This window comes from Apteryx rowi, unplaced genomic scaffold (genome assembly GCF_003343035.1).
Source record: "Apteryx rowi isolate R43461 unplaced genomic scaffold, aptRow1 scaffold_31, whole genome shotgun sequence".
In the NCBI taxonomy this organism is placed as follows: domain Eukaryota; kingdom Metazoa; phylum Chordata; class Aves; order Apterygiformes; family Apterygidae; genus Apteryx; species Apteryx rowi.
Genome location: NW_020449530.1, coordinates 4,318,280 through 4,330,778, shown reverse-complemented (window position 1 = coordinate 4,330,778; position 12,499 = coordinate 4,318,280). Strand labels below are relative to the sequence as shown.

At 42.5% G+C, this 12,499-nt stretch overlaps 1 protein-coding gene across 1 annotated transcript in view; it reads left to right on the top strand.

Annotated features, from left to right (window-relative positions):
• DENND5B (DENN domain containing 5B) overlaps nt 1-12,499 on the top strand; it is a 119,361-nt gene that overhangs the window by 87,585 nt on the left and 19,277 nt on the right. The window contains exons 8-11 of the mRNA XM_026070455.1: nt 7,321-7,414; nt 10,754-10,885; nt 11,707-11,859; nt 12,318-12,396. Of these exons, the coding sequence (XP_025926240.1) occupies nt 7,321-7,414; nt 10,754-10,885; nt 11,707-11,859; nt 12,318-12,396 (458 nt within the window). The remainder of the gene's footprint in view (nt 1-7,320; nt 7,415-10,753; nt 10,886-11,706; nt 11,860-12,317; nt 12,397-12,499) is intronic.

Genomic DNA, 12,499 nt, shown 5'->3' with positions numbered 1-12,499 from the left:
TGTTGACATGTTCAGCTAAAAAAAACTTTACTGAAACCAACTTTAAACTTAACTTTACTAGAGGAAAAAAAAGGGGGGGAGCGGGAAGAAAAGCAAAGAAAAACAAACCAACCAACCCAAACCCCCCAAAATCCATAAAACTGGAGAACAGGCTCCTAGATATGGAGTTTTCCTAATCATCTTTTTGATCAAAACTGCCAGAGCATGGAAAGACTTTATGTACAGAATACATAGACCTAAACTTAAGCAAAAGATGATAACTATCCAAATATTTCTATAATTATTTTAGCAGCTCTTGGTTACAAGGCAAACCTGGAATATGGGAATATACAGTTTTAAATTGTCTTGAAGTCTTGTCTACACGTGGACATGTGCTTGTTTAGCTATAGATATGTTAATAATAAATAGCAGATGGCCAGTTCCCACCCCAGAAAATTTCTCCTCAAAATTTAAAACAAGATCCAAAAATGGATACAGAGATGTTGCAGGGGGTAACAGTGAAGCTCTCTGGCAGTGTAATAGTGAGCTTCCATGGAGTTTGGACTTTTTGCAAGGTGATGCCTTATTGCCATTGAAAGGAGAACGGGGTACCTGGGGTGACGGGTTATCAGGTAATGGGAAGAGCCTGCAGACTGGCTGCGACACCCAGCAGCTACGGCTACGATCTCTAGCACTGTTGCTCCAGTGGACAGTGTTTTAATTGGCAATTCAGACCAGTGAGAGAAAAGAGCAGCCCTGCCCAGCTGACAGCAATTAAAAACCCTCCCAAATTCTTCCATATCAGGAAGCAATGCCCTGCTGGCRGGACGCGCTCTGCGCTCATCTCCATTGATACGTCCCCGCTTTGGGGCCCGAGGACGATGCCGTCTCTTCTACCTGCCGGGAAAAAYCTGCTGAATCTGCAAGCCGCAGCCCCAGGTTCCTCCGGCTCCAAAAATGGCCTGTCCAGCTTATTATAACCTCATGAAACAGTGACTTCCACAGAAGTCCAGCTGCAAGTTGCTTCGGCATTCTGCCTGTCAGTCTGGAATAGGGCAGCGGTTTCCTGAGTCCCGCTTTCCTTTTTCAAACAGCAGCCCCACAGTGCGGCCTCCTCGTGTTCCTCCCTTCCTTCCCTGCGCGCCTTTCCTGCCAGGCTTTTAAAAACCCTAACGGGGACTTTGCAAACTGATACGTTTGTGATGATTCAGGCAAGGAATCTGAATGGCAACAAGCAAAGCTATGTAAGCGCTTCATGGTTTTTGATGAGCTAATTGTGAAATTATGGTGAATATGCTTACAGTGCAAAATTAAAACAACTAAACAAGCTGTGTTTTGAATCTAATTGATTACCTTGTAACTTAATTTGTACTAAGAAGCTTGATAAATGAGATTAAATACTGCAGAGGAAAACACTGATTGCACATCAAGCATGGGAATATATTAACATTTTGGCAATTTGTAGTGAATGCCTACAGAGTACAACTGAATTGACATTTCTTTCATTGATTTCTTCTGTTTCTTTGAGGGAAGGTTTTGCTTTATTCCACATTTACTAGCTGACTTAAATTATCTTTTTTTTTTCTCTCTCTCTCCCCTTCTCTGTGTTTAGCCCTGTTTTTTGCTCTTCTCTCTCCACCTTCTTTATCTACACTTTGCTTTCCTCCTTGCTTCCTTTCCTGACCAAGGCATTTCCTCTTTCCACCCTGGCCACTTCTCTTTTCCAAGTCCTTTTGCTCATGTTCTGGCTCCTGTGAACTTTGTGCTTTTGCCCATCCTGTGCCCTATGTTCCCTGCAGTAATCCTCAACCAGGGGTGCAGACCAAGTCTTCGAGCACAGACTGCTTTATACGTGGCCTTCTAACCTCAGGGTTTAGCTAAGCCACGTGTTGTTCTTATCCATAAAACCTGTTGCAGAAATATTATCTGCTGCTTTCTCCAGGTATTTGTTCCTGTGCTGTGTTTTGCCGACCTCACCACTGTGTCAGTAGAAGCATTTGCGAAATCATGCTATTAGGAATGTACAAAACTGGTTCATTTTTGTGGCCCAGTTCATGGCATAGCTCCACAGACTTGTGTGGGTGCTGTCCTGGGGCCTCCGTCCCCTCACCCCGAATTGTGAACTGCCCAGGGCTTATATACCCGGTGTTCTGGTTCTCCTAATTTTTAGATAGAGCTACTGCTTGCTTATTCACTAACATTAACAGGGCTAATCTTTTTTAAAGAAAATATCATCTGTGATGTATATAATGCAAAGTGGTATCTTTTTTTTGAGTACCATGATGGAATTCATTCTGGTTTCAACTAAACTAATTTTTGTATTCCTTTGGGAAATGATCCGTATGTCTTGTATTGAGCAATTCATATTATATGTGCTTTTTTTCAATTCCTCCCTTGTTGGGTACTGTTTTAAGACTGGCTGTCTTTAATAATTTTTTTTTTTTAATCAAGCCAAGAAACTGTGCTTTCATGTAGTATAGAAGAACATCTCTGCATTGCATCTGAATGAGTCAGAAATGAGTCAGCAATGAGCCATCCTCACAAAATACTGATCTTATTTAAACTTTGCAAATAGTAGAAGCTCACCTTTTGTTTGAGTATGAGAATCTGAAACAAGGGGTTACTATACATTAATTTAACCTAATATGGCAAACCATTGACAGGTGCAATGAAAAGATTAACTGTTTCTGTCCAAATACACTCATTTTCAAGAATAAGATTTGCCTGACTTTGATAATATGTGCTTAATAATGGTTTCTGAAGTAGGAACTATGAGCTCAAGTAACTTGGGATCTGAAGTGAGTCTTTTACRTGCTGATCCTTTGCTTAACTCTGGTGCAAGGTGGTCAAAGAATATTTTACTCCTTTCAAGTTAAATCATTAAAAATATATATATACAGAATTAAAATTCACAGGAAAAAAAAATGTATGTTGAATCCTTACCATGCCCCTTTATTTTATTTATTATGCCGCTCCCACTGTTGAGGAGTGCATAACAGTGTTACTGTCGCAAGGGAGCGTGTGATCTAAGTGCCTCTGGGGACAGCAGTTCCCCAGGACTAAGGGGTGACGCTGGCAGACTGCTTTTGCTGTTCCTTGTGGAGGATGGCAGCTGCAGGTGCCACCCTTTTAGGTCATTTCTTTCCGTATAATTTGACAAGCTAGCCTGTCAGTGCAACATGGCTCTCTGCAAGACGTTTTGCTCTTTTTTTGTTTTTTATCCACCCTATCAGCAATTTTAAAAGCTTTCCTGCTCGATCCTACAACAGAGAAGAACAAGGCATATTATTCTCTGTTTCAAACTTCATCTTCCTTATCCCGGTGTATTGTGTGCAGAACAGACACGTAATGCGGACCCCTGCCCCGGCAGCCCGGCAGTGACCAGCTAGTGCTGGTCTTGGCTCTGACCTCCCTTCGAATTCGTTCTGTCCGACATGGATTTGACTTTGGAGTCATTGCAGAGTCCTGTGCGAACTGCTTCTGAACCTGAGCAGATTAGGTGGGTGGTTTGTATATTTAGTGTGTGCAGCTGCGTGCGCATTTCAGGGGTTTTCTTGTGGAGGTACAGCACATCTGTGCGCTAATTCAGGAGTATAAAACCCCAGTCAGGTGACTGTTGGCCAACAACTTGCAGCACAACGCTGTTGGCTGGAAAAGATCACGCTCTCTTATGTGCTCTCCTCTGATGGAAGCATGCAGATAAGAGGTCTGTTGTCATATTTGCAGACCTAAGTAGCAGCTTGCCTCAGGAGATCATCTATGTAAGGAGGCGCAGGTTCTGTCCTGTGGACAAGTGTCTTTATTGCCTCTTCCCTCTGTCTTTGCTGTCAATATATTCTTGATTTTTTCAAATGATTTTCATGGTGATGGTAATACTAGTTAAATTAGTCTGTGACTGAAGTTGTCTTCTAAATGCACATCTCTTAAGTTCTTGTTCTCTGGCAGCATGTGGCACATACTGCGGTGTATATCCTGCCCTTTACACCTGTGTCTGGTTTGGTTAGACATCGTTTCTTTCTGGCACCGTGGAGCTTTAAACGAGATGGGGGACAAGAAGGGGGGATATATGTATACACATGCTTGCAGTACGGCATGTCCAGCCCTTGGTATGAGGCTGCTGTCTCACTGGGTTGACTTGTGACAGCCCAGCTTTGATGCAGACTTTCTTACCATTTTTATTACCTGGGTTAAACATTGCAGGAAAAGTGTCATCTTTCACAAAGGAACATTATTCCTCCACCTTCTGCAAACCTATGCCTAGCATTAAACAATACTGGATTCACTGTCCACCCTACAGTCTTCAGGCAACACCTGGGCTCGGGGCAGTGCATTGCTCCGCTCCTCCGTGCCGGGCCGCAGTGGCTGGTCCTCCACAGCAGCAGTGGGGCAGCCGGATGCATCCCCCGGCACAGCTCTGCAGCAACCTGTACTGGAGGGGTGGGCAGCTGGTGGGCTTATTTGGAAAGTCCAAGAATAAGGGCTCAAGGCAAGGCCAGATCTGCCTGTGCGAGCACAGCTTTCCTCTCCCCTTTAAAAGCACGAGGGCAGAGGTGTGATGTTTGCCCCAAAAGGAGCAGGCTCGTGGGAAAGGGCTGGGAAAGGGCTCCAGCATCAGTCTCCCAAGTGGGATGCCAGAGATGCGAGGGGAGATGGTGTGGCCGGTGGGAAGGGCATTGCTCTCCGTATTTAAGGCTAGCCATAAACCCTCTCTGTGGTGTTTGGAGCGACTGAAAGGGGAGGAAGAGTAATTTAAAATCTAATCTCTGCTGATGAGGGGGGAGGGAATGGTTATTGTAATGTTTAAATGTTATTTCAGGAAAATTCTATATGGCCCAGAAAAGAAAAGGCTTAAAAAAGATTTAGCTGCTTAATCCTGCCTGTGTGCTGTTGGAGCTTCAGCAGGTGTGATTCGATGTGCTGGCCGAAGGTGCAGACCTCACCGGCTCTCCGGGAGCTGCCCTTCCCCACTGGAGATGGTGGGGAAGAGGGAGCACACAGCTCTCCTCGTGGGTAATTGCTCTGACTAATGAACAACAATCTCTCTCTTTTTTTTTTTTCTCCTCCATAAACAGCCAGTAATCTTCACTTTTATATGCCAAAAATGTTCAAATAGTCTTGATTAATAATCCGGGGCCTGATCTGTGTACTTTCCCAAATGGAGTACAGGGCTGGAATTAACTGCAAATGCTCTAACGATGGTGCGTTACTTGTAATTATTCTGTGGGTTGTGTTCTACCTTCACCTTCAAGTGAGGCATGTTCCCTCAAAGCAAGCCGGCAGCAATTCTTAAATCTTCCGGTAACCGCAAAAAGGCAGGTGGGAAGGAATCAAACCTTGGTCTAGAATTCAGAATATGTGATATAAACTGGAGCAGAAAAAAATGGTATAGATCATATAAAATTGATAATTTTAATTTCCAATGTAGTATTAACATTCTATTATGTGATGTGTAGGCATGATAATTTGCAATAAGTAGAAGATATCTGGAGACAGGTAGCTAAAGTTATTTTTACTTCCACTACACTGCCCTTTATCTGAGCTCTTTGAGGGGGCAGTTTTTTCTGCTAAATTTCTACTTGCTGAGATTATCAAAATGTGAAACTCCCCCCACCCTACCCCCTAGTTCATCTCATCAGGCATTAGCTGTTTTTGAAAAATGTGATGACTTACTAAAGTCACGGTCTGTATATTTTAAGAACTTCTGGTGAGGTGCAAAGACGCTTATGTCAGTAATATATTTCTCAGAGAAGGTACAAATGTGTGCTCCTCAGAAACCTATTGGTCTCTCTCATTTAGTTACTAAGAGACTTGGGGTTGCGTTGCTTTAAAAAAAAAAGAAGAAAGAAAAAAAGCAAAATTTCATGTCCTGTGGGATGATGAAGTGCTGAACCATAATTACCTGCAGACCCAGATGCCTGTCTCTTGCTTTGTGCTTGTTTTCTTGATGCTATTTGAAGGCTGGGAAGGGCCTTCAACCATAGAAACTTTAGGTCCCATGTTTTAGGCCTTTTGAGCCAGACAGTTAGCCAAAACATGGTCTTTGGTTTCCTCTCGCAGGCAGAGCCTTGTTCGTGTGCACTGCCCAACACTGGAGCGCCGCACCGGCCGGGCTTCGTGTTCTCGTCCACTTTGGGTTCACTCTTTAACTTGTGAGTGCAGGAGAGAGGCAGGAGTGACTTAATGAAGCAGCTAAAAGGCTATGCACTTAGGGTTTTTTTATTATTATTTATGATTTTTTTTCCACTATATTTAACTTGTTTATAAACACAACCACAGTAAGTAATGTCACTTTGAAGATGCAACCTTTGTGGGCATTAAGATGTTTATTTTTAAGGCTTTATGGATTGCTTTATACAATATTTTTTCAGCTTTCTTCTATAAATAATGTATTAATTAATTTATTCCCTGCACCAGTTGAACTTTTTGGTTTCAAGGATTTGACGGAATTTTATGATATTATCAGAAGTCGTACGATCATTTGAGACCATATATTCTTTGGGACAGAGTTATCTTGTGCTGTGTTTTGTCTGTATCTGGCATAAAGGAGCTTGGACACTTGGGAGCATTAAGGTTGCTTCATTTCATATCAGTTTACTAAGTGACTACTTTCAGGTAATAGTTTAAGATGAGAAAAATTGTACTGGTCATAAATGAAGATGTAGCAAAAATGCAATTTTTCTGTGCTATTCAGAAGCCTAATGAGGAGGAAAAAAGATAAGGTGAAGATCAGCAACATGATTAATCCCAGGAGTCTTAATATTATGTCCTTTAAACATGGGTTTACCTATATTGTAGTACTTACTATCACAATGGCAGAGTTCTCAGGGGTAACTCCAACTATAGAAGTACCAAGAAAACCTCACAAAAGAGAGAAAAACTGTTGGAAGTTGTTACTCGACACACATCATCATATTTTGTTTGTTCATACAGACACCGCTTTTAGCAAACTTTAGCAAATGCAGCAAATAAAGGYATTGCTGGGTGAATAAATAAAATGATTTACCTAGTAGTGGTTGCACATCCAAAAGTAGGCTGGTGGAAAGGGAGGCTTTGAAAGGAAAACCTGCGGCGTGATCCGCAGCGGATGCTGCCTCATGGAGGGGGGCACATGGGTTCTCACCTGAGATCCCATCAGCCCTGTCATCCCTTTGGCGCAGGTTGGCCTCCCGTCTGCCACGCGGCTTTCCCAGAAGGAAGCGGGCTGCCAGCTAGCATGGGCATTTATTGCAGTGCGCAAGTTCACGCTTTCACCTCTCCCGTTGCAGATGTGTCGCGTGTTCTCCTGGCTTTCTCTCCTGATTTTCGCCCTCACGCATGTCTTGTTTCTTGCTGTCTTTCCAGCCGCTGGGCCAGCCGCAGCACGACAGCGCAGCGGAGGAAAGACCGCCTGCGGCAGCACTCAGAGCACATCGGGCTGGACAACGACCTGAGGGAGGTAGGTGGCTGCACCACTGGCGGCGCCAGCTCTTACCCAGGAGCCTGCGTTTAGGCAAACGAYGCTTTAAAACTTCCAGCAATTTTGTTGCTGCCAGAAGGTTTCCGTGGGTCTCTGTAGCCATTTAAACACTGTGCATCGCGGATGCTTGTACATGCTGTGCAGCTTCAGAGCACACAATATAAATAAAATAGCTGTGTTCCTGTAATAAAAGAGCCCTTTGCCATCAGGAAAATGGCATATTTGCTGATTTAGACCCCAGTCCTGGAACCGCACAAAGAGAGCCGAGCCCTGGCCCTGCATAGGCGCAGCTACAGAACTGGCCGGTGGGAAGGTCTTGGAAAAGTCAAGTATTTGAATAACGTCAGCTGTTTAGAGGCGAATGAGGCAGGGCTCCCTCTTTTTTTAAGGGTTTTTCTTTTTGGCTTTAATGTAGGTTACTGACATAGGTGAGCCTGTTTGAAAGGTTAAGAGTTTGGGACCTTTTTATGCCTAAAGCTTGGAGACTCCCATGCATCCCGTAAATGTCAGTCACGTACTTGCATTTCTTTCCTGTCTTTTCAGTTTCTTGTCCTTCATTAAGTATTTTCTGCCATATTTTTCCATTAATGTCCATGTGCTTCTTACGTATGTCACTAGCAAAAGTACAACATTCATGCTGTTTTGTGGTAAATCTTGCTGAATTATTTTGACCAGTGTCATCATTTTCAGCTAAAAAGAACTTGAACACACAAGCGTACTCTTGAATCACAGCTTCCGACAACATTTCGCGGAAACGCCGCAAAACAGCCTTTGCGAATGTCTGTTGTTATTTTTGTTAACATGACACTGCAAGTGTATCTTAAACTTTGCCTTGTGTGTGTTTCAGCAGAGCCTTTTCGATGCCTTGTCGTGTATTTACTTTCTTCTTCCGGGCTGTGGATCATATGCATGCTTCTTTTGCTTTGTCTCCTCTTTCTTCCTGGCTGTTCGGCCATTGGGGTATCTGCCCCCTCTTAGCCATCGGAGGAGCTTTTGCTTCGCCAGAACTCAATGGCCTTCTGGGAGTGGGATCAGGGGCCACCCCCTCCTGCACGGCCTCCCAAAAAATCCTTCTCTGAGTGCTGCCTGGTATGTTCTGGTTTTTCTTGTCGAAAGCTGCTTTTGAGGTGTTGCCAGCGTAAGGGAGCGCTGCCTTCGGCGCGTCCCGAGCCTCTCCCCTCCTCGTGGTGTGCGAGCATGTCCCCATAGAGATCGGAAGTGTGGTTATAATCGGAAAAGTAATGGKAAGTCAGCTCTCAGGCATCCGCGCCGGCCCCCCAGCAAACGGGACAGTTCTGAGACTGACAGATGAGAATTTTGTTTTGTTTCCTTTTTCCCCGTGTTGGTGGCTGGCAATCCAGCCTAGGGCACCAAATCCTGAAAGCATGGCTTTCTGACTGCTGAAGCTGCTAGCGTACAGGTACTGATGAACGGGCGGATAATATTCAGCTGGTTCGCTCATACCACATTCGTTCTTCTGTTGAACTTTTAAGAGTTAACTATATTCATTTTTTCATATAATAACAAGGCATACAATGAATAAAGTAAAGTTATCGATTTTTTGCACTCTTCAGACTATAACCGCACTTTGCATTTTCTGTATCCCTTCCTTTTAAAAAGAAGTATTAGATTTCCTAATTAGTTGTTCCAAGTATTACTTTTTCACTGTTTTTATTGCTAATTTGTGCACTAAGTTAGATGAAAGTCACTTGCAAGGTTACTTACTGAACAACACGCTTTCATCAGCTGTGATTTTTATTTCTGTATACAGTAGCTTTTCAACTATTTTTAAGTCCTTGCAGTATCAATGAAGTTGTAATTACTTCACTGAGCACTTACTAACTAGTTGAACACAGTTTTCCATGTTGCAATCCTACATTCCTGTCTGACCTGTTGAACTGTTGTTAAGCTGCTCCTGTCCAAATTTTGTAACCAAAAAAGCCAAATGAGTCCAAACATCTCTACACCCCCATTACCACAAAATTGTGAATAATTGCAGTTAACTTCAGCGTGTTTGGATTTTACTTTTGCTAAATAAATGATTTTCTCCCCAAATAGAAAGCTCTAAGAAGGCTGCAGGCGCAGTGTTGTCCATCACTGCACGCTGCTCCTTCCTCAGAAAACCCACCTGAACAGCAGCACTGTGTGCCAGGGGGTCTGATCCATTCCTCTTGGCAAGAAGGGCGCTTTCCCCATAATGTCCCTCCAAAGAGGCAGCATTAATTGGATAAAAGCACACTGGGAAAATCACAGGGCTTGCATGTAAACAGAGAATTCCAACATCCAAATATGAGCACTGTGGTTTTTTGAAGTCTGTTTTACTCAGCAACATTATATTTACTCTTTTTAACGAAAACTTTATAAATAACGTTTGGGCAACTTTTTGATAACCTTCACATTTGCACACCTAAATGTGGCCAGCATCTTAGTTTTGCTGAACATGTAGACCACCTCTTACTGATGTTAGGGGTAGCTGACACTTGCTGAAGGGTTTGGATTTTTTGCTCAACATTCCCTCCCCTGCCCCCCCCCTCCAAAAATAAAAAAAGTATTGGAACAGGAAGGTTTAAAAGGCTTAGGTTAGAGTTTGGTTCTTTTTTTATACAGCATGGCCATTTTTTTTTTGTCCATGCTTCTCAATTTTCATACTTCTAATTTTTCATACTACTAATTTTTGTCCAAAAAAATCAACCACCACCCCCAGTAAAAACATGAGTGATCCTACATATCAGTTTTGTTTAAAACAAGCTTCACTTGTAATTAAGAGTTGAGATGAAGACAAGTCTGTTTTTTCCCATGTAAACTATCCAGATGAAGTTCCGTTGAAAGGTAACTCATGAAATCTTCCTCCTTCACTAGGTGTAGTTCTGCTTTTTCATATTTCTTTAAAAAGGATTTTTCCATTCATGTACAGTCTGGTCAACAATTAGAAAAATGGCTTTTAATTCTTTTTTTTTTTTTTTTTGCTAGTGAAAATCAAATAACAATGGAAAGACGCTTTAATTGGTGTTTTGATTTTTATGCTGAGTGAAGGTATCACACTTTTATGCACTTCTTTTGGCTAACTTTGTGCTAGTGGTTAACAGCACAGTTCACTAGCTAACATTGGCAGTTTTGGTACCACACAGGAAAATATCTTGCTTTTCTGCTGTCATAAGAGTATTCCACTTCTCCGACACTTAAGCATCAGACAAATCACAATGTTGTTCCTGGTTTAACAGTAGTTCATTCCTTTTTGCTAGCATTTGCTTGCCTAGGATTAGGATGAGGAGAATCCCTGTGACTTGTAGTATCTAAAATAATTCTCTTTATTTTTAGAAATACATGCAGGAGGCGAGGAGTTTAGGAAAAAATCTAAGGCAGCCCAAACTCTCAGACCTCTCTCCAGCTGTGATTGCGCAGACCAACTGCAAATTTGTGGAAGGGTTACTGAAGGAATGTCGCATGAAGGTACCTTCTCCCCCTCCCCTGTGCTTGCTTTCTTGTTGCTTAAGCTGAATGTAAATCGCTGCAGACTGTGTCCTGAAACTCCTTCACAGCTGGAGCAGCGTTGGTCTGTTGGTATCCCACACTATTACAGCGTAGATACTACTTTGTGTTCTAATTTCCAACTGCTAGAAAATAAAAAATATATATACTATTACTCTTCTGTTTATGCAGTCAAAGTTGATGGAAAGAGTAAAAAGGACAGGAAGGAGAATCAACATGATCAGACATCTCAGGGAGGATTTCCTTTAATTGTTCATATTTAAATGTAGCCTAAACATTGTAGGCTCAAGACCCTCTGACAAAAAGGAAGTGTTCAGCACGTGCAATGGTTGTGCGTGTTGTTAATGCAGAGCAAATGAAGTATCGCCATTCTTACTGTTAAAGAAGTTTTGGTAGCCACAAAAACATAATTTCTATGTGTCTTCATATCAGTTGCAGCTGGTGAAATACTGTATTACCTGTGTTTTAAAGTTTAATAGCTGTAACCTAAGCACGGTGACACTGGGTGAGACTAAAAATGCATCTAGCTCAGTATTCTATCTTTGATACAGGTCGGTAACAGATAAAGATATGGGAATAGGACATTATGGAGTATTAATACAAACTTTTTTTTATTATTCTTTTTAATGTACAGTCTCTGTAGAAAGATTTGCTTTTTCTCTAGCCAGACCATTAGAGATAATCTCTAGATCACCTTCCCTAAGCATGTATAAGTAAATTCAGTATATAAGTTCTGCCCTTTGCGGAATGACACCCTTAGAAAATTTGGGGGATTTTTTCAGACTAAACGCATGTTGGTAGAGAAGATGGGCCATGAAGCAGTGGAGCTCGGACATGGAGAAGCCAACATAACAGGTCTGGAGGAAAATACGTTAATTGCTAGTCTCTGTGATCTGCTAGAAAGAATCTGGAGCCATGGTCTGCAGGTCAAGCAGGTTGGTAACTGGAAACTTGGGACTTCATATATACAATACTCCTTAGCAAATACTGAATGCCATTTGTACCTTTTAAGCTGCTACTCAGTGGAGTAATTTCAATATAATGTGAGAGGTATCTCTGGGCTCAGAGAACCTGGTTCATATCATGTGAGTTTTTTGGAGAGGCACCTCACAATGTTGTCAAATAGGTTCTTGATTTCTTCTCTTTCAACCTTCAGAAGGGAGACCTGGGGAGAGGACTGAAAGAAACAAGGCAAGCAGCATGATTGCAAGCTCAGTGGGGCTGTTTTCCCTCTTCCGTAGGTCTCCTGGCCCGAGAGAAAAGGAATGATTCTTGTCATTCAAATTCTGGCCCACAGAAATGCCAGGCCATCCCATTATCTTGCCTTGTTCATTGGGTTTTCTTTTTCCTGATTTGTTTAAACCTACTTACTACATACATATTCAATTTTCAGGGGAAATCGGCTTTGTGGTCCCATTTACTTCAATACCAGGAGAGAGAAGAGAAGCAAGAGCATAGTGCAGAGTCCCCAGGTGGGTACAGTGCTTGGCAATTCCCTCCATGTGGGATCCCATTACACTGAATGAACTTGGGTCTGGTAGGAACAGTGCAACCRTGTAAAATCCATGCAGTATT